The sequence below is a fragment of the Schistocerca piceifrons genome, chromosome 3 (genome assembly GCF_021461385.2).
Source record: "Schistocerca piceifrons isolate TAMUIC-IGC-003096 chromosome 3, iqSchPice1.1, whole genome shotgun sequence".
Classification (NCBI taxonomy): Eukaryota; Metazoa; Arthropoda; class Insecta; order Orthoptera; family Acrididae; genus Schistocerca; species Schistocerca piceifrons.
The window spans coordinates 387592826-387615967 of NC_060140.1; the positions used below are offsets into that span (position 1 = coordinate 387592826).

At 35.6% G+C, this 23142-nt stretch overlaps 1 protein-coding gene across 1 annotated transcript in view; it reads right to left on the minus strand.

The window, feature by feature from the left end:
• Positions 1–578: 578 nt before the first annotated feature.
• Positions 579–23142, minus strand: part of LOC124788125 (neurotactin) — a 259302-nt gene continuing 236738 nt past the window's right edge. Inside the window, exons 8-9 of the mRNA XM_047255260.1 lie at positions 18842–19241; positions 579–6552 (exon numbers count right to left, since the gene is read on the minus strand). Coding sequence (XP_047111216.1) covers positions 6035–6552; positions 18842–19241 — 918 coding nt within the window. The 3' untranslated portion in view covers positions 579–6034. The remainder of the gene's footprint in view (positions 6553–18841; positions 19242–23142) is intronic.

Genomic DNA, 23142 nt, shown 5'->3' on the forward strand with positions numbered 1-23142 from the left:
TTCCTCTCTTTTCTCTCAGGGGCTAGGCAGTGATTGTTCTGCCATTGTTCTTAAATCAAACACCTAACGCATAGTAATTGAAAATGTGTTGTCTGATATGAAAGATCCTGACAACATAATGTGCTGTCACTGGTTGTTTTCACAATCTAAAATTGGCAATCATTAGGATCAAGTAAGTTTAATTTTAATGAACCATGGTATAGTCAAACCAAAAGTGGCCTTATAGATACAAAAGTAGCATTAAAATTCTTGTAATGCAGAGGTTGCTGTTACTAAATATTTGCAACTATTTCCAAACAATATATGGAATATACTACAACCCCCTATATGTCACTCACACAGTGATCATTAGGACAGGATTAGAATAATTACAGCATGCACAGAGGAATTCAGACAATCATTCTTTCCATGCTCCATACATGAATGGAATAGCAAGAAACCCTAATAATTGCTATAATGGGATGTACCCTCTGTCATGCACCTCACAGTGTTTTGCGGAGTATAGATGTAAATGTAGATGTAGATGTAGGTAAAAGTGCAGATTTTAAATTAAAATGGAACAAATAATTAATGGATATCATACACTTTAATAGGTTAGCAAGTACAGTTGTTATAACATTGTACAAAGACACTAGGTTACTAATGCCACTTAAAATACAAAATTTTTTCCTAAAAATCACTACATTCAAAAATTGGTACAATCAGTCTCTCTTTGGAATACTGAATTGTTTTTCTTGGTATCTGCAAAACACTGAAAATACTTTATACATTACAGGAACAGATATGTGATCCAAAAGTAGCATAGTAATTAGTCTCATTTTCTGAAAAATTATTTACAAAACATAATAGTACAAAAGTCATCATTTAAAGATTAATTTTAAATGATGTTACTACGGCAACTCAAATGATGATGGATTTTTGTACATGATCTCATAAATATTATGTTCTAGATGCAGAGGTACAATGACATGTTCAAACAATTTGCCACATATAATGAAAAAGCTCATTGCATTAGTCCCCTTAGTTAGATACAGTACATTTTTACAGTACATAACTCAGTTCCAAGAAAATTGTAATTTCTATTGACATTCTTGCCTACCATACATTATAATAAACAAGACTTTTTTATAGATTTACTGTGCCATAATGACAAATAAGTATAGATCTTGGCACTTTGGTAGAGTACTTAAAAACCAGTCATTGTATAATTTCCCAAAAAATTTGTATTATATGTTATAGTCTTTGAAATGGAACCTATTACAAAAGTTTATCATTTATTCAGAATATAGAGAAACTAGTAATATATCAACATGATACATTAAAATGTGGGAACATCATATATAAATTAAAATCACAAGGGCATTCAACATACGTAACCACACTTTGTTTTAATAAACTTGCTAATGTATTACCCATCCCAATGCAGGTCATTACTCATATTTTAAATTCTCGAACATGGGCACCTTTTGTGAATTTATTAAAATAATTTTGGCTCTAGCAGTACTTTGTTTTGTTGCAGTTGATCATTTGTATTTTAATTCCTATACACATTCATATTTCAACAGCATGCATGGACCTAACATGGTTTTAATAAATCTTCACTAAATTCTGCATAGTATGTGCGCTTAGTTACACTTGGAAAAAAGTACTTGAGTTAAGGTGGAACCATCAGTTCATGAGATCAATGGTTTTCTGTTACCTATCAAAACCTAGTCATCAGTCACTTCTGCATTTATACACAAATAGAATACTGTGAATCCAGCTTTCATTCCAACTTTTTTTGTAAAGGTAGTCAAATATTAAGTAAATGTTTAGGAATATAAATATTCATTTCATTCTACACAGATTTATCCTCATAATGAAAGACATTGTCACTAAGCAAGAAGACAGTTACAGCAAAATAAATTACACATTCTCACATCAGCTCAAATTTCCTAGTTCAAGGCTGCTTATAATTCTCGATATAAATGCCACAGAATACAATACAGAGAAAATCAACATGCTGATAAAAAGTATTTAAAATAACAGAACTATGAATTTCTTTTTACTGCATTTGGAACAACTGTGGAACAGTTGCACCTGAATCTGACATTTAACACAAAAATGAAGATAGGGTGCTAATAGCAGTAATGAGAAAACAGTTCAGGTCTTTTATATGTCTCAGAAAATATGAGGATGAAAGATGTAGAACTTTGTCTTTCTTTGTCTTTGCTGATCTTTATAACTTTCAGATGAAACACTGTCCTTTGTAGATATCAGAAATTTTATGTTTAGATGATAAATTCTGAAATTCTGTCTGAAACACAATGACAGGACAGGAATACTTGACTTGTTGCAGTTACAGATAGAATACCATAGGAAACTTGTGGCAATGACAAGCAGTTAACCAGGCAGTGATATGAAATTAATGGAAAGACATGAAGATGAATTGGGAAGAAGAATATAAATACAGAAAGTGCTGCATATGAATCACAAGAAGAGATCTGCAATAAGATTAAACTTAAGACAAGATACAAAACTGAGTAAAGCCAATAACAATCAGTTAATCAGTCAACAGAAAAAAATGAACTTTGAAAATGGAGAGGCAAAAAGGGAATAATACTTGTGGAAAAGTAACAAAACTGTATAAAAGTAATTTATTATCCAGCACAACCATATTTGTTTCTATAAATGAATGTGATTGTGCCAGATAATAAATTAATTTTGAAACAAACAATCACTGTGGTCTCCACCTCAATAGAAATGTTGTTTTTTTCTAGGAAACCAAGTTCATGAGAGTTCCACACTGTGAACCATTTCTTTGCTGAGGGCAAGATAATTAATCTACGGCATTCATGTGCCATAGGTGCAAAATGTGATGTAACATGTCTGAAAATTTCCCTGCCTACAGTGTCATGAGTGAAACAACTGCTCAGAGTTGTGCTCTGTTTGTAAGTGTGGATGCGATGACAACTGATTGTTCTGCTGCCACTGTCTGTTGATCATGATATAGCTGAAGGAAATAAATGGACATTATTCAAACAGCGTGTCAGCATATGAAATAATTTATAGCATATAGAATAATGTATACCTGAAGCAACCGACAACACAGCTGTAGGCTTTTTCCATTTCTTCTTTTGTGACTCACTTTTGTTGTAAATGTTTGAAAAATGGAATAACTTTGAATTGCTACAAGTACATGTTGCCAGTTGAGTAGCCACTAATTTTGCAGCATCATTTATGTGTTTCGTATGCTGCCTACATCACGTCAAACAATTAGAAAGTAACAATGAAAGTGATAGAAATATCATGGGGAGCTGACATCTCATAGTATTGAACTAATGACAACCTTCAGTGAATATGCACCAAAAGTATGTGGTACTATTGTAGTGATTACTGCAAAAGTGAGACAGCAGCAGAAGGGTTCATTTTTTGGTGACAAATGGTAAGTGCATGGAGGCTTCTATGCATCCAAAAAGTGAAGAGAGAATGGAAGAGTTATTTGTTGGTAAGATATATGTAAAGCCATTGAAGCCTTTTATGTATTCTTCAATTTACTTTATCTGAAAACGCATATGAATGCATATGTTTTAAACATAAAGTGTGAATATTGGAGGAGATGAGTGTCTAAATGACTGGTACTGATGCATTTCATATGTGAAAATTTTAAACCATCATAAGAGAGTGGAGATGACATTGGAAATAAAACTGAATAAAGCTTTAATGAATGAGAGCACACTACATCAAACATCATACATTGTTCATTAACTCACCACTAGTGTCTCTTGTGGAACACAGACAAACTTCAACACAGCATAGAGAATACCAATGTGTCCACATGTGAAAGCTTGCATTGTTGAGGTATACTCTCATATGTTTACATTTCCTTTTCATGTCTGAATATATTTATTATTATCACTGTAAGCCACTCTCGTGGTCTTTAGTCTCATACTTTTCAGTCTTTAATACATGACTTACTAATCATTACACATATATTATTAAAAGAGTTTTCTTCCTGTTAGCATTACATTTGTGGTTATATCTGTGTCCCATGTTTCTCTGCTCATGGGGATGTTTTAACCCCATATTTTTATTAACATTTTAATAATCGCACACATGCACATGCGCACACACACACACACACACACACACACACACACACACACACACATGCACACAGTGTGCATTTTGTTGTCCTTGAGAGAGTTGTACTAAACCTATATAAAAGAGCATGTGCTTAAAACCAATGGTCTGTTACTCATCAAAAGTAGTGGTTGCCCCTACACATTTTTCATTCTTGTTTGTGTCTTGAAATCTCGATTATTGTTATATTCAAATCCCTTTGTTCTCTCAGTTTCTCACACAGGTGAAACCTTTAAAACCAAGCTGATTTTCCATATTTTGAACTTTATACCATTTATAAAGTGATTGGTAACCTGATGTTTTCTTAGTTTTGTAAAGTCCATGCAAGAAAAGGTCCACCTGCTCCTTGATGATTTCAGATATTAAATTAGTGAAGGATCACCTTGCCTAATATGGAGAGAGAAATAAACTAAATTTTCTGTGTGATATGAGTTATATTTACTGCCATGCCAAAGTAGATGTCACTGAAGATTTCACGTTAAAATGGAAACATCAAAAGCTATCAATAGATTGACAATTATAAGTACACCAATGACAAAATTGCATCAGAGAAAGCACTGACTGTACAGTGAAACACTATAAATTCATACATCATGTGAGATTAAAAAACTGTTTTTCCACACCTCAATACGCAGTTCAGATATAAACCCACACAGTGTCGAGTCACAAAATATGAAATGACAGTGCTGAAAATAACAGTTCCTGTCATACATTAAATTTTCCTCATGCTTTCCTTTAATATGACAATATTTACACATACACTGCATCCTCATATTTTAATGACATAAATTATTCATGTCCATGTATGTCTTAACAGACCATTGTTTTCTTCACCCTTCTTCTTATGCTTTTTCACAGAGCACCTAACTTGAGGGGGCAACAAGAAAATGTAAATGCAACAACAACTGGCATTCATAACTATGTGTTATGTCAGGTGAACTATTTTATACACAAACATATATATATATATATACACACACACATTTAGCTGAAGGCAAAGTAGTTTCCTAGAAGATGGCATGACATATTACACCAAAATATGTTACTGTAAAATGAAACAGCACAGTATTCACATTTACAAGACAACTTTTCTTTCTAAATATATGTAATATATATATGTACAAGCGAAGCATTTAACATTTGCTTGTTATTCAAAACATTCTCTGATCACGATATTCAACACATTCTTATGTACAACACTCTGATACATCATCAGCAGACAAAATTGACCACATAAAACAAATTCTTAGACTCTTTTGTTTGAAGTTAATTTTTTAAACACTGTCAAAGCATACCAGTTTGTCATCTAAATAATGTGACGGAATAAAGAGAGTAAAGTCTTCTGAAATTTAATTTTTGGTGTGAAAAACAACAATTTAATTACTGGCTTATCTATTGCATATGATGGTGGTGCTATGACTCAGGAATGTATTTCAGCTTCTTCTCAGCTTGCTAGGCCATACTTTTTAGTGAAAACTGTTGTCAGTACAACTCTAATATTGGTTCTCATGGTAGAAAAAGTTTTATTGTATCTCAAATATTGGAAAATTTATGTTTCTTTATAAAAGTCAAAGTTTTTCAATAAAATAGTTTTGTCCATACAAACTGTATACATCTATAAGACCCAAGATATTAATTTCCTTTTGCTCAAACATCAAAAAGTCCCTGAGACTGATTGGTCTCAAATATGCAGCTGTTGATGAAAATTTTAGTGCCCACCAATTGACAGCCAGCAGTTTGATTTATTTGCAAAGTAAATGAGGAACAAACTAAAGTGAATAGAGGGACTAGCAAATATCACAGGCTGATGATGTAATTATTTCATACAACTGACCATGCAATACATGTTTCTTTCACTGAACTGCCTGTGTGGAGTCTTCTCAAAAGCACACAAGTTCTGTCAAAAATATTTTCAGTCTACACGTCCATATCTTGGAACAATGTCTTTACTCAGCCACATGTCACAATCAGGATATTCATTACTAGGATTAGCATCTTGCTCTATTAGCAGCACCTGTTGTCCACCTTCCCGGCGGCGGAGCTCACCTTGAGCAACAAAGCGGTAGAAGACTTGCTGCATAGCTGTCACATAGCGCCTCTGTTCGGTGTTTCTTGGAATGTAGCGACCCAATATTGCATCAACATCAACATCTACATCAGCAATTTCACCTCGTGGTTGCTTCACAACATAGAAGGGAATGGGTGGAACAGTTTGTCTTGCCAAATGCAGCAGCGGACACACGGTGCGAACGTCAGACACCAGTGATGCTATTCCTGGCCAGCTGTTTCCATAACGTCTCACTGCTTCCTCCGCAAGACCTTTTTGTCCAACTTCACTCTGTTCCAATTGCTTCACAGTCTCATTGTTTATCTGCCAGTCTTTGTACCTTTGATGCAACTCATCACTTCCCTCAGAATGGGCAGTTGTTCCTGCAGAAGAAATTCCATTATTTTAAACAGTGTACACATCCATTTTTCAGATAAGTGAACAATAAACAGGCACATAATCATTTCCATGAGTTTTTGTGAAATCAAAACTGTACCACAACTTGCAATATGTTACAGTGGAGATATTAATGGATCATGGTATGACAGCAAAAATGCTTACAGTGTAACACCAAAGCATGAAAATCATATCATTTAATTTATAATTTTAATTTTCAAAACATAAATATTATTTTCAATTAATCAGTGATAATAACTATCATCCTTATTGTAATTTAGAGGCATCCAACATTAGGCTCATTAGTGCCATAAGTATGTTGTATGAAATTAACAACAGAAAGAAACAGTATATGTCAGTGGCGGCATTGTCAGCTTTGTGAAATTTAAGAATGCAGTTGTGAGAAACACAATTTACTATCTCAATGAGGGCTGTGTCACAATAAGCCATGTGATGCAAAACGTGTGGACTGACAAGACAGAAAGTGATACTAGAAAAATATTTTTGCATATCTACCATAAGTAATACAGATTTAAAAGGGAAATGAGAAAAGCTTTTTGGTATTTAAAGGCAACTGTGGTTTCTAGAGGGTGTATCATTTGATTTTTGATAGTAAAAAACCTGAGATCATCAGGTATATGGGAATAAAGAAATGTTTCAAAACTTTTTATGAATCTTCTGCTGAAATTGGAGCCCTCCATCATTACTGTACAATTGCATACAATGCTTCATGTATGGTTACAGTTGAAACTGGGTCATGAAAAAGAGCTATGAAAGCTATAAAATGGCTGGTAGAAAAGGAAACCAATGTCAGTCGTACTGCAATTAAGTTAAAATTGCTTAAATATGCTGAAGTTTTCACTATAGAATTGTACATTGTTCATGAAACTGAAAGGTCTGTAGGTTACAAAGTACTTAAACCTGAAACAGGACAACAAAGTCACTGATGTTTCACTGTTTATGGGGCTGCTCTACCACTGCAACAGCCACTCAGAGAATCCACTTGTTTGCACCTATAGTTCTGTTCACCATTGCCAGATGTCCTTGCTATGGCTACTACAGCCATTTGCAGATGATAAAGCTTGTGGTTGGTAACCTAGCGGCTCTGATCTGTTTTGTTGATTGCTTTGTTTCCCTGTGCATTAAATTTGTTTAGCATTACTGCATGTCTCAAGCTTGGAGAAGAAGTGTGCAGAAATGTGTGGTTGCTACATGGAAAGTTTAGTCCTCTGTTCACATTTTGCTTGGTCACACACATTGGTTGTGTGCTCAGTGTTAGAATTTTTGGGAAGGAGAGAGACAATGGATGACTCTATAACTTTTAGCAAAGACAGTCAAAAGAACTGCAGACATTTTGAGAATTCATAAAAACACTGTTATGAACATTTGTAAGGAAAAATATTGTTGAGGACAGAGAAAAGAACTTGTTTCTCCTATGTTAAGGACAACTGTAAAAATAGGAAGACAGAACAATGAGTAACAAACTTGGTTGCAATCCAACAAGTTTCTTTTTGTTGATACACATATGGATATAACAAGAGGAAAGACCAACCACTTAAAAAATAAAGAGAATGTCCATTACTCTTTGTAAGGCATAAATATTCATGTATTAGGTAGCAGTAAGAGTACTTTATTAACAGTTATCAGACCCATCGATTTCCAGCACAAGAAAAATTAATGGACGCAAAGTTATACTGATGTGACTAAAATCATGGGACAGTGATAGGCAGTATCATGTACACAAGGTACAAAAGGACAGTGCCTTGGTGGAGCTGTCACTTGTAGTTATGTGAAAAGGCGATTCATGTAAAAAGTGCCTGACATGGTAATGGCCGCATGACGGGAATTAACAGTCTTCTAATACAGAACAGTAGTTGGAGTTAAATACATGGGACAGTCTATTTAGGAAGTCATTAGGGAATTCAATATTCCAAGATCCGCAGCATCAAGAGTTACCAAATTTCAGGCATTACCTCTCACTATGAACAACACAGTGGCCGACAGCCTCCACTTAATGACCGAAAGCAGTGTCATTTGCATAGAGTTGTCAGTGCTAACATACTCGTACAAGCAACACTGTGTGAAAACCCCACAGAAATCAGTGTGGGAGGTATGACGAATGTATCCATTAGGACAGTGCAAGAAAATTTGGCATTAATGGGCTATGGCAGCAGATGACCGACGTGAATGCCTTTGCTAACAGCAGAACATTGCCTGTAGAGCCTCTCCTGAGCTTCTGGCCATATTGGTTGGACACTAGACAATAGGATAAGTCCTGATTTCATTTGGTAAGAACTGATGGTAGGGTTTGAGTGCAGCACAGACCCCACAAAGCCATGGACCCAAGTTGTCAAGGCATTGTGCAAGCTGGTTGTGGTTCCATAATTATGCAGGCTGTGTTTATATGGAATGGACTGCATCCTCTGGTCCAATTGAATTAATCATTGACCATTTTCAGCCATTCATAGACTTCATGTTCCCAAACAATGATGGAATTTTTGTGGATGATGATGCGCCTTATCACTGGGTCACAATTGTTCACGATTGGTTTGAAGAACATTCTGGACAAATTGAGTGAATAATTTGGCCACCTAGATCACCTCACATGAATCCCATGAACATTTATGAGATGTACTTGAGTCAGTTCTTGCACAAAATTCTGCACTGGCAACATTTCACAATTATGGATGGCTATGGAGGCTGCATGGCTCAAAAATTCTGCATGGGACTTCCAGTGGCTCATTGAGTCCATGCCATATCAAGCTGCTGCACGACACTGGGCAAAAGGAGTCTGACATGATATAGGGAGGCATCCCATGACTTTTGTCACCTTATTGTAAAACAGATGAGAGGTGACAGCAGTGTGTGGCACTGTCGATTTTTAAGAGACATTTTTAAAGTGCTGTTTGAAAACATTGTGCGCTTGATGGAATGTTGGTAAATGTTGGGCACTCTGTCAGAAAAGAGTGGACAGACAATAGTATATGGGAAATGCACAAGTATCTTGAATGCTGGAATTTCATCTGCTTTCATACAAAACTGTCTTCTGGTTTACAAATTGAAAAGAAAGTAACTGCAATGCAAAGATGAACCATTATAGTTTTCACAAGTGGTTCAAGGTGCAACTATTGGAAAAAGGAAATTGGTCATCTGTCAGTGTAATGGGTAATCCCCATACCATTCAGTCAGTAAAGATATAGCTCCAACGAAAGCAATGAAAAGACAATTTTGTTTAATGTTTGAAATGCCGCATTGCGAATATTCAGGGCAATTTGTGCAAAAAGGAACTTATAGATCTAGTAGACAGTGAGAGAGAGAGAGAGAGGGGGGGGGGGGGGAGGGGGGGCACAGTTTCAACAAAATGTTACTGATGAGATGGCTAAAAACATGGTCACAGAGTTCTTAGACTCCCACTATACTAATGCCACTTTAATGCAGTCAAAATGATTTAGGCATCATTGAAACATTACTTGGTAACAAATGACAAACATTCCACTGCCACAGAAACTGAGAAACTATTGAAGCAGTGGCACAAATAATGTCAGAGAAGTGAAGCCCTGTAGGCTACACAGAAATGATTGTTGAAGAAGTTTCTAAAAGTGAAGTAAGTGTGAAATTAATATAATTATCTACTTGGCAATTCCAGTGACTCTTCCACAGGCCAGAGCACAGTTGACAACTGTTACGGCATAAAGTCAAGCACTGGCACAGCAGGGAAGAGAAGGCTGACCTTCCTCCAGGATGACAATGCAACAGCAGTGGCCCCTATGTGAAGAGGACATATGTGCTGTGACTGACTGGTGACACCCCGGTTCAATAGCAGCCTCAAGATTGGTAACTTTGATTGCAGTGCCAATTCTAGTCACTACGCTTGTACTCTCTATGTAGCACAGACTTGGGATTGTTTATGCTGATTATTTTGTATGTTGCCCTTTGCTTGCAACACAGCTGTGTAATTGCAAAAATTAAGAATTGTAATTTTCTTTTTTGTAATAAAACTCATTAATACAGTTGGTTTGATTGTTCATCTAGTGATCCAAATATGAAGGCTTCCTAGACACTACAACAACTGTGTTGAGAAGAAAGTAGCTCTGAACTAAACGGTACTTACCATTTGCCATAATTTTTCTTTTTTATGTGTTTGTGTTTCAGATTTTGAGTGAATGGTGCCTAACACAGTTCCACAATAAATCTCACATTGTTACTGAGCAATACACTTACGCACAAGTATGATATACTGCACACAAACTACAGTCATTGGTAAGTGCAGTACTTAAGGAGTTTATGTTATTTTAATGTTGTTGTTTACAGGTATGATTAAGTTCCATTTTAGCACCCCTTTTGCACTGAATACACCAGTAAACATGTAACATTCTGATTATTGTAGAATCTCTTGAACAAAAAATCATACCCAGATATTTGGAAAACAGCAGATGTCACAACCATCTACAAGAGGAGCAGGAGAAGAGATCCACAAAACTGCATCCAGTATCTTTGATAATGATTTGTTGTAGAATCTTATAACATATTCTGAGCTCAAATGTAATGGTGTACCTTGAACAGGATGATTTCCTTCATGCTGGCCAGCATGGATTCCAAAAACCGGCTCACAATTTTCTCACATGGCATACTGAAAGATGTGAATCAAGGTAGTTAGGTAAATGTAGTATTCCTCAATTTCTGAAGAGCAACTGCTTCAGTACCTTGCCTCTGCCTGTTACCAAAACGTACTATCATATGAGGTATCAAGAGAAAAAATTGTGACTGGACTGAGAAGTTTTTCTTACAGAGGATACATCAAGTACCCAGGATGTAGAGTCACCAACAGATGTAGAAGTAACGTTGGGTGTATCCCAGAAAAGTGCAATCAGATACTTGCTGTTCATATTGTATACTAATGACCTGAAGACAATATTAATAGTAACCTCAGACTTTTCACAGATGATGCTGTTATCTATAATTAAGTACTATCTGAAAGAAATTGCACTAATATTCCTTCAGATCTTGATAACATTTCAGAGTTTCAAAGCAGTGCAAAGATATGGAAATTGCTTTAAACGTTGAGATGTAAAATAGTACATTTTACAAAATGAAAAAAATGTAGTACCCCATAACTACAACATCGATGAGTCACAGATGAAATCGGTCAACTCATACAAACCTGGTGTAACAATCTGGAAGAATGAAATGGAAAGATCACACACTCTCTCATAGATAAAGCAGGTAAGAGACTGTGGTTCATTGGTAGAGCGCTTGGGAAATGCCATCAGTCTAGAAAGGAAACTGCATACAAGACACTTGTGTGACCCATCTTAGAACACTGCTAGAGTACAGAATACACACCAAATAAGACCAACAGTGGATACTGAATGGACACAAGAAAAGGCAGATGGATGGTCACCTATGAGAGAGTGTCACAAGGATTGAACTGGCTGATGCTTGAGGAAAGACACAAAACTATCCCACATAAACTTACTTTAAAAGTTTCCGGAGTTAAATTTAAATGATTAATCTAGGAACATAATACAACCCCACTCTATGTATTGCTCCTACAGGGTTTGAAAAAAGAGGTTAGACTAATCATGACTTGTACAGAGGTGTCATAATAACTGGTAAAATGAGAGATACCCTCTGCCGTGCACTTCACAGTGTTCTGCAGAGATTAGGTTTAGTTGTAGATGTTTGTAATTTGTGAAGTTTTTATGAATTATTCATATGTAGCTTTTGATGTTTCATTTTTCAGCTGTTATAATTATATGTGTCTGTATGACTCAGCAAGGTATAAAAGCAGTGATACAAAATACAAATAAACATGGCCTAATTGTGCCATGTGTGTTAAACTTAAGATGACCAGGCTAAATGGATTCTGATAAAAACAGATGTTTTGAATGATTTTTCCTTTGTGGGAAACCATAGCCATGTAGAACATTTTGAAAGAAATTTCCGCCATTTGACTATAGACCATTGTTCATTTATTTCACACATCCATGATTTCAGCTTTTAAGCATTCTCAAGTGCATTTTCGACTGCAAAATTAATGAAGTGTACAAATCATACAGTGCAGAACATAGGAAGAAACAGTCATTACGTATTTGCAAATATTAGTTACATGATACAATACATCTTAGGTGTCTATCTGACACGTCATCATCGGAGGAATATATTTCTGGTCTTATAAACCACTCATCCTCATCACCCTCCTAGCCTTAATTTACATTCCATCTCAGCATTTCTTCACAGTAACTACTCTTTTTTCGATCCATCTTAGTTTTCTACAACTTTCATTGTCTCATCTGTCTATTTTTCACCACCCCCCTCTCACCTCTGTTATGTGCAATGCACTTAGCTTTTCTCTCTTATTAACTCATGCACAATGTTTAAGCAGTAATCTCTGTCTTACATATTACCCTGTCTTCCACATTTAAGCTCTCAGGCTTTCAAATCTCATCCAGTGCAGTCTCCAACGATCAATCTTTTCTTCTCATCCCACCCAGTAAGTCTCCCCTGACCCGTGATTCTGAGTGACTTTTCTGAGATCTACCCCTTTTCCTAGACCTCTCCAGTCCTTTTCCTTCACTCCTCTCCCTTCCTCTTCAACCCTTCTGCCTGAAGAAGGAGCCACTGGTTCCAAAAGTTTGCCTAATTATAACCTTTTTTTAAGAGCGTATTCTGTCATCGCTTGGTGAGTACACTAACATGATATGACATATTTAACAGTCAATACATTGCTGTGATGTTCGTTCATGAGATACATGCATCAACTGAGAGGTGTAAAATAGTGCACTTAGCGAAATGAAAAAATGTAGTAACAAAGATCATAACAAAGTGACTCCACCCAAGTGTTTGCAGGAGAGCTTCCATGAAGTTTGGAAGGTATGAGATGAAGTGCTGGCAGAAGTAAAGCTGTGAGAAAGGGGTGTGAGTCATGCTTGTATAGCTCGACACAGTTTTAATCTGCCAGAAAGTTTCATATCAGCGCACACTCCACTGCAGAGTGAAAATCTCATTCTGGAATGTAATACTATGTACTTAGAGTGTAAATGTAACCATTTTAGATGTACAACAAGGTTTGATCTAAAAAATGATTGTGCAAATGCGTTATTATAAATATGTAATTCTCTCATTCTTGGAGACATTTATAAGAAATCACACTTATGCAGCAACATGCAAGATCCATGTGAAAGGCAGCCATGGCACGAAACCAAGCAACTGTCACACCTGAAAGATCCTGAGACAGAACCTGCTTAATGACATTCACTGTACACTCCTAAAATACAACAGTGCCCACAATGAAACATGACTGGTCTGTAGAGAGAGAATGAAGAGAGGGCTGACTTGGTGGCAAGGGGACATGGGTGTTGGTAGGAAGAGGGTGAGGGTGACAAAAGGAGGTGGCAGGGGTGGAGTCTTGGACTGTTGGACTGCTTAGGGAGAGGGGGGGGGGGTAAGAAGACAGTTGAAGGGAAGGGGAAGGTTTTGGAGGTGGATGGAGAATGGAGCAGATTTGGAAGTGGGTGTGGGATGAAGGAGGAGGGGCAAGGGGGATTGACAGATGATGGTACATGGAACTTCAGTATACATGAATGTCCATTAAAATCATATTAATGAATTCTTACTAGTTACAGCATGTAAAAATCTGAACCAAACATAATAGGTTCTATACACATTTTCAAAAATGGCACATCGGTATGCTACATTATGTACCTAAACCGTAGAATGCAGTATTACACAAATATTATTAATTTCATATTAATGTAGTCTTACTACTTGTAGCATTTATGGATGCAAATCAAACAAAATGGGTTCTACATTCATTTTCAAAGTGACATAACTAATATTCATTTTACAAATACAATATATGGGGTCCACCAAAGATTACTACGAGTTATTAAAAATTCCAAAATCGAGGTCTATTGTTACAAAGTCCTATAAGACATATGCTTGTTTTATAGATGTAGTACATTAAACTATCTCAACCCACGTAGCTCTGCTAAAAACAAGCATATAGTCACAGGTTCACTGGCATCACTATTAGGCAATATGGACCTGGAATTACAAAATTACAAATAAGTAATGTGTGTAACCCAACAGCTTAAGAGAGAACATTGGGGGGGGGGGGGGGGGGGGGGTTGGAGGGGGAATGGGTGGAGTTGGACCAGGAGATAGTCATAGGCAGGGGGAAGGAATGGGTGAAAGACAATATTTTTCCCACGTGGAATGTTTTCCTCTATTATATACTATATACTTGACTATACATTGCAGTATTATATAAATATCCACCCAGTTTCATATTGATGGACTGTTAATAATTCTGTCGAGTGAAGATCTGAAGCATACAAAACTTGTTCCATAAGCATTTTAAATTATAAAAGTTGCATATGAATACATTCATTTTGCAAATGGTAGTACATACTTAGTTGTAATTCCAATCATTCTAGAACCTATGATTATATACTAGTTTTTAGCAGAGTTACATAGGTAAAGCTAGTGTTAATGTACTTCCTCTAGAATATGAGTGCATGTGCTACAGAGCTTTGCAACAATAGATAGTAATTTTAGAATTTTTAATGTCTCCAAGTAGTCTTTGACAGACTCCATATGTCATTATCTGTAAAATGAATATGTAAGTATGTCACTTTGGAAAAGCATATAGAACACATTATGTTTGGTTCACATCTTCACCTCCTATAAGTAGTGAGATGATATTAATATGAAATTAATAATATTCATAGAGCATAACATACTAATATAGCATAATGATGTGCCATCTACGAAAATGTATGTTTGGTTCACATTTCACATGTTATAACTAACAAGTATACATTAATATGAATTTAATGGACATTTGTGTAATACTGAAGTGTGAAGTGTATGGTTAGATATATAAAACTATAAAATAGGTCACTTACAAACCATCTTCTGTCTATCTGACCTCCCCTTCCTTTCAATACCTTTTCCAAATCTGCTCCCTCCCACAATGTACACGTTGTAACTTCCCACTCTTCCTCAACTGTCCACTCCACTTTTCCTGCCCTCCAAGACCCCAACCCTGCCACCCTCTGCTTTTGTCATCCTCCCCCTACCAACACACCCTCTGCTACCACCCAGTCCCCTTCCCTTCATTCTCTCTCTACTGACCAGTTATGTTTTATTGTGAACACTTTTGTATTTTAGGAGTGTGTAGTGAGTTTCATTAAGCAGGTCCTGCCTCAGGATCTTTCAGGTGTTGCAGTTTCTAGGTTTTGTGGCACTACCACATTTCACATCTTGCATGTTGCTGTTTAACTCTGATTTCTTCTGTATGTCTCCAGGAATGAGGGAATTACAATTTTATAATATTGCATCTACATGATCATGTTTTAGATCAGATCTTGTTGTACACCTAAATTGACTTTATTTACATTCTGAGCACAGAGTTTTATGTTGTATCTGTGTAAGAGGGTGTTACGAGTGTGTATTACAAGGATATGTTTAGCAGTTATCCAAAGAAATATCTACCTTCTCTTTCCTGGTAATGCCTCTGGTATTCCAAAGATCATGTGGCTCACACAGTGGTGCTGCTTTGTTATGATCTCTGCCACTGTTTTGACGTGGATCTGATGAATGCATGTCCAACAGTGTATTTGCTGTTTAATAAGATTATTTTCTATGCACAATATCAACGTTATAATGTATCACTGATATGCATTTATATCCTGTAATATAACTGGTTTAAAAGACCAGAAAAAGTTTTTTGATGGTGACTTGTAAGATATATTATAAATTTTAAGTTAGAATCTCAAATACATAATGATTTCTTGTTGTGACATGCACTGTATGACATGTATACTTTATTAATTTCCAATCCAACATGCACTTTAGAATGGTTAAAATTCAAAATCATTAGTGTGTGAAATAAATAAACAACACAGTCAAACAGCAGAAATTTGTTAAAAAAGAGAAAGACCTTTCATCCTTTTGCAGCGGGCAGAAAATAGTAAAATGGCAGTTATTGCTACTTCATGTTTAATGCAGATTTCCTAGTCCACTCAGAATTTCAAACATTAAATTTTTTCCAAGTGTGTTTGCTAAGCAGCAAACTGTAAAGTGTTTTGTGCATTCTTGATTGTAGATGTGGAACTCTTTTGAGAGGATGGCAGTTCAAATCTCCATCCTGCCAACAAGATTTAGATTATCTGTGACTTTCCTAAATCACTTAAGTTTAATGACAGGATAGTCCCCATGAGAAACCATAGCTAATTTCTTTCATAACCTCCCTTGGTCTGAGCTTGCGATCTATCTCTAATGATGTCATTGTCAACAGAATGTTATACCCCAGCCTTAGTTGCTTCTTCTTTTCCTTACTTGCACAATGTTATGCATTAACTCCATGAAGCCATCAGCCATGTGACTATTGATAATGCAGTAAGCCAATACTACAACACACCAATGGAGGTTTCCTATCTAGACCCCTCAGCTTATCGTATCTACAGTGAAATCATGAAATTTCTGGAACGATATACCAGAATGATTTCTTATTCTACAATGTGATCTATCAATAATTCAAAGAGATGATCTGAGATGGAATCCTAAATGACAAATTTCTGAAAGACAAATTAACGCTGAGAAGGTCCGACAACCCTTGATCTAAGAACATTAACACTTGGTTCAAATGTTGGAGGAGTACACAAGAGTGATATATGGGAGTGCTTATGAAACTGTAAGCAAAAGCTGGGTGAGTGTAAATTGTGCTTGTTGTTGGTGCTTCATGGCCTGACTGCCAAACAGAAACAAGACAGGATTCATCAGAGTCTTCATCCACACATCCCCATTATAACGACAAGTGGCGATACCTGAAGTACAATGCAGGTTGAAAGAAGCAAATTGTTGAATGGTGCAAGTCAAGCTCACAGAAATAAAAAATTGTTAAGTGTTTGAACTCACAAGACATGATTATAAAACATGTATTGAATGAGTGAATGAAAGAAAGTTCTTGACTGGCAATCTTGTTCACTAATTGCTAGGCACAAATTGTATAGCATTTGACAAGGTCTGCTATGAAGGTCTGTACACATTTTACATGCACATATCTCATGACTGTCTTCCTGGATTTACTGATTTTGGCATTTTTTTATTCCACCCGCTTCCCCCTCCCCTTCTATCAGCATTGGAAACACAGTATATCAAGGTGGGTTTCTGGACATCTGGATAAGCTTCCTACAACCACACCCTGGTAAGTGTATATCAGAGATCACATTCGTGTAGCTTTCATCTCAAATTTCGTTCACCTCATGAGCACATTATTCACAAATAGGTGAAGATTTGAAACTTCCTGGCAGATTAAGACTGTGTGCTAGAGTGGGACTCAAACCTGCAACTTTTGCTTTTGTGGGCAAGTGCTCCAGTGCACAGTTTTAATCTACCCTGCGCACTCTGCTGCAGAACAGAAATTCACTCATTTATGTTTTGCCATATTTTCCTCCTTTGAAGTCCAAGCAGTGGAATCAAAATTTCTGCCCTCTCACTATTTCATCCAAAAATGATCATTGGAGCATTATAACCTATGATGTTTATGGTCTGGTCCTATTAACTACCACACAGCATTCCCTCTCAGCTCTGTACATTCTTTGTAACTAAAACCATAGCTAGACGATATTGACTGAACTCTTAACTGTACACATTCACAATATATTGAACAGTAAGGTGCATTAATTGATGTGTAACAAGTAGTCAACCAAAATACAAGGGGAAGATGAAACAGAGAAATTGAAACAGATAACATACTCAATGAAGTGTACCCCATGTAAATGGAAAAATATGTCTTGAACTAGATTCACTATCCTTGCTATAGTATCTATGTCACTGGATATTTTGATGTTACTACTTATTTTGATTTTTCTCCACAGGTGAATCTAAGCATTTAAAATGTTTAACTAGTCCACAGACAACTAATTTGTTATATATTTATCAGAAGTGCTTTTTATCAGAAGTGCTTTGCCTATCAGGTGATTAAATTTTTCCATGTTGATTACTGTAAATTTTAGATTTATTTAATAATGGCAAAAACTGTATAAAATAGGCTTAAAAAAACAAAAACATCACTTTATGTTTCATTTGGCAATATATATGAAGTTGAGTGCACTACTACTGTTTTGTAAATATTTTTTTCAATACCTGTGACATTATTTTACGAGTGATTCAGTTAGATACCAATAATGCATTACATTCCCTTTCATTTTAATTTATGCACATTAAATAACAACCACTTTCATGAGAAAGAAAATTGGTTTATCCTACCTATAACCATTTTGACAGAGACATTGTTCTCGTTCAGGACTTCGTAGACATGTCTCTGTAAAATGTGTCCATCAAGCACAAGCCACTGGTGAATCTCGGGGGTGGAATTGTCTGGATTGGGCAATCCTGGTTGTCGAGGTTCCCATTCAGGAGGCAAAAGCTCAACAAGTTCTGATGCATCCACAGATTGCAAACATTCAGCAGTGAGGTTGTCTTCACAAGCTCGAATCCGTCTTAAGTATGTCATTGATTCACGCTCTGCTTCACTTAGTGGCTGGCCAGGAAAGATTGCTGAGCCACTAGACAACCAAGCACGTGCAAACAGTTTTTGGGCTTGTTTGGATGTGGCTAATGCTGTCACCATTGTTGCTCCAGCACGATGAGCAAGTATAGTCACCGCCTGTTAAGTACAAATCATGCTGAAATTAAAAACTGTCTAGTCCTAATATCATATTATCAACAAAAATATTTCACATATGAGAGATTATTACATAAAAACCTAAATACTGAGGATTGGTAAGAACTATACAGTCCTAGAATTATATCATCAACAAAAATATTGCACATATGGGAGATTATTACGTACAAACTTGAAAACTGAGCGTTGCTAATAATACCCAATAATTACTGTATGATTCTCCATATCCATTTCACTGAAAGTGTCTGAATATTTAAATAAGTATTAAAAGGCATAAATTGCACTGTAGCAACATAAAGTTTGTAATTTTAAAATTTATTGTGACCCATCAGTAAATGAAAGCTTTCAACTAGTCTTTGTTACAGGAAAAAAAACTCATTCCTTTTTTTATAGAAATTACTAAGAAAAGAAGAGAAATAAATCTATGCCTAGACACTTCTTTCCATGTAGTAAAATACATAATAAGTAAGCAAGAAATAGAACTGTACTAGTGATACAAAAAGCCAAATAAGGTGAGAGAATCAATTTGCTTAATCTAATCTATTATGGAGAAATTCTCACATGCGAGGGGAAGAACTGATACCCAAAATAGCTATAAGTAATGCGAATAATGGAAATGCAGTTCCCTAAGGCTAATACACATTGCTAGAGAAAATTTTACAAGTAACAACAAATAATTTCTTGTAATATCAGTCCACAGCTTGTATCCGTTTAAAAAATTTAGTCATCTTTCTTTCGGCTGTTAGTGTTTTATTTTCTGACATGCTTGAAAATGGCATAATGTCAAAATTTCAATCATGTACGCATTGTGTTTGTTGTTTTTTTTTAAACAAAATCATCTTGCACTCAGATGTTAGTGTTTTATTTTACAATTTTTACTGAAAGCAAGGTGACTTCATTTAAAAAACAACAAAATACGTTGCCTACACAAATCTCAGAACATTGAAAATCATTAAGACCTCTTTCAGTTAAAATAATTTTTACATTCTGTAGCAAAATAAAAAATTTAACTGAAATGGGTATCTTTTCAAAGACAAGGTGACAATATACCTACATTTTACAAGAGTGATTCCTTATACAATAATGCAGTAATTATTTTCCAATTTTTAAAAGTACAAACTGATCTGTCGCTTTAGTCTTCAAGAATGATTTACCATCCATCTCCTTTTCGCACTATATTTTAGATTCTGGGCCGACTGCAATGAACTCTTTTAAAAGTAAAATGACTGATAAATAGGAAATAAAATAAATGGTGAAAGGAAAAAAGTGCTATTTTTTTATATTGGGTGCCATTGCCACAGATTTATTGGAAGACAACTCTATTTTCCACTCTGATTGTTATATAACCACTATAATTTATACTAAGATCAGCTGATTTTGGTTTTCTGTCATTTTCAAGTGCATACACCTATGTGGTGCACATTTATGAGTATAGCAGTGTTTACTTGAAACGGCAAACAGCCAAAAATCAGCTGATCATAGATTAAGTGTCAGTGGTAATATAACAGCCAGGTAGAAAATAGAACTGTCTTTCAATATTATGTATTAGTTAAGCTTGTGACTTCCCCAACAAGCATGGCTGTCTTTAATCACTAAGATAAGACAACTCTTTATCACAATGGCTACATTTTTAATTACTTTAGGTTTCTAGTCATCTAAAGAGTTAAAATTACCATGAGTTATTTGTCATGTCACTGGTACTCAGTCCATCTTAAAATAGTGCAATATATGAGTCCTACATCTACAATGCCTTGTGATGGTGAAGCAGTTCCACCTGCTTTTATTTCTTCATTTGTTGTTTGTTGTCCTCGATGTTGACTTACTACATCGCTACACTGGCTGAAAAAATGGGTTGTGTGTTCAAACACTGACTACTGTAAATCATGTAGCCAACAGGTGCACAGTTGTGTTTCACAGTACTTTAGCTTTCACTCTGCACAACCCCCAATATTACAGAGTTATATGCCCAGTGCACTATTGATAAGATAACAAAGATCTGTCACAACAACTGACCCCCCTACGAAGTCATACTGTTGCAGTATCAAACATTTGAACATGACATTTTTCATATTGTAATATTATTTTCTGGAATAACACTGACGTTGCAAATTAATTATTTCATTTGTTCAATGTAGGTGATACCTTAGTTTATTAATTCACTGAAAGGGACATATTCTTGATGCTACCATTATTTTATTGCCATTTTTACCACTGTATTATAGTTGCTCAAGTCAGTCTGCTAATAACAGTCCATAACACCAATGTTTTGCTACAACATTTCCTCCATTACATTAGTTAGAAAATCATTAGCATGGATTAGATGTCCAATTACTTGAGTTTTTTGTTACTTCTGTTTTAACCAGTGCCATTTGTCCATTCATTTCTTTAACATTAGTAACAGTGAACTTCATTCTCCATTCAGGATGTATTTGTCATTTTCCTCTGGATTCTTTGCCTGTATGATGTCCATTAGAATAATTGAGATACAATGTTTTTGTAATTTTTGCTTACTTCTCAATCAAGTTTGTTATTTTTTGTTTGCTCATTACACACATTCTTTGAATATCTGTTATATTACTGTGGTCATTCTCCAAATAAAACCTCACTATTTACATCTGTATTTTCTGTTCTGGTGTTCATTCTCATATATCTGTAGGATTTCCATTTTCAAAATCTAATACAATCATAATATCATTAACAAATCTAATCCAAATAATTGCCTTATATTTATTTTTCTCCATTTCATGCAAGTTTTTATTTGTATTGCTTTTGTTCTGTACATGTTCAAAACAAGTAGAGAGGGCCATCTTGTCTAACTCTTCACCTTATTTTAGGCTGTTTTTTAATGTCAGTGGTATTTACTTTTGTGCTTTGGTTTTCCATAAATATGGAATCAGTCTTTCATAGTCTCTGCCTATTCTAAGTTTATTCGCTTGACAAAATAGGTCTTTCAAAAGAGATTTTCTATAGACCAATGGAAAATGAACAGGTTTATCTGTTCATCTGCATTGTTTATTCTTGAATCATTTGTAGTGATTTAAGAACAAAAATTCTAGATGCCTTAAGTCATTTGCTATTCCTAGATACGAAATGGTTTCTCAAGAGATTTTTTCAGTCTTGTCTCTTATCATTACCATCATTGGCACTTCAAAGATTAGGCTACACAACTGGGTCTTGAAAGCACCTTGTCCTCAAATACTCCTCACTGTGATAATATCTGAGTTTGTGATTTATCACTCATTCACTGACAAATCATGTTATGTCAATCCCATCATGAAGGAGAGGCCTCAGATATGTGGAATGCATCAAGTTATACATTAACAGGCAGACACAAAAAGTGCTTGTTACTTCTGTAGAGTATATTAACAACAAATTATGAGCAGTACTAATGTACTCAAACTGATAAACATTATATATTATGCATGTTCAGACAAAAATAGGTACTTTGAAAAGAGCCCCTGCTCTTCTTTCTGTAGTGCTTGACTGGTATTACCATTCAATACATCAGACAAACCATTTTAACTTTTTACAAACCACTACTAGCTGTCTATGTACAAGTAAAATCAGGATCTATACGATAATAATATTAGAGCTAGGCAGAATTTACATTCAGATGAATTCTAGAAGGGATGATAATGAGCTATTCTTTTACTTTATGTTTAAATATCTGGGGACTTTCAATGTCCTGTCTGATGTCCATTGGTAATCTGTTAAGAGTTTTGCCCCATTACTCCATTCTGAACCCTAGAGAGGGGTGCATAGTCAATACAGAAAGTATTTCTACTTCTAGTATTGTGGTTGTTGACCTCATCTTGAATTCACTCTTGTTATTAAGCACAAATGCCATTAGAGAATATATGTATTGGCATGCAAGTGTAAGAAG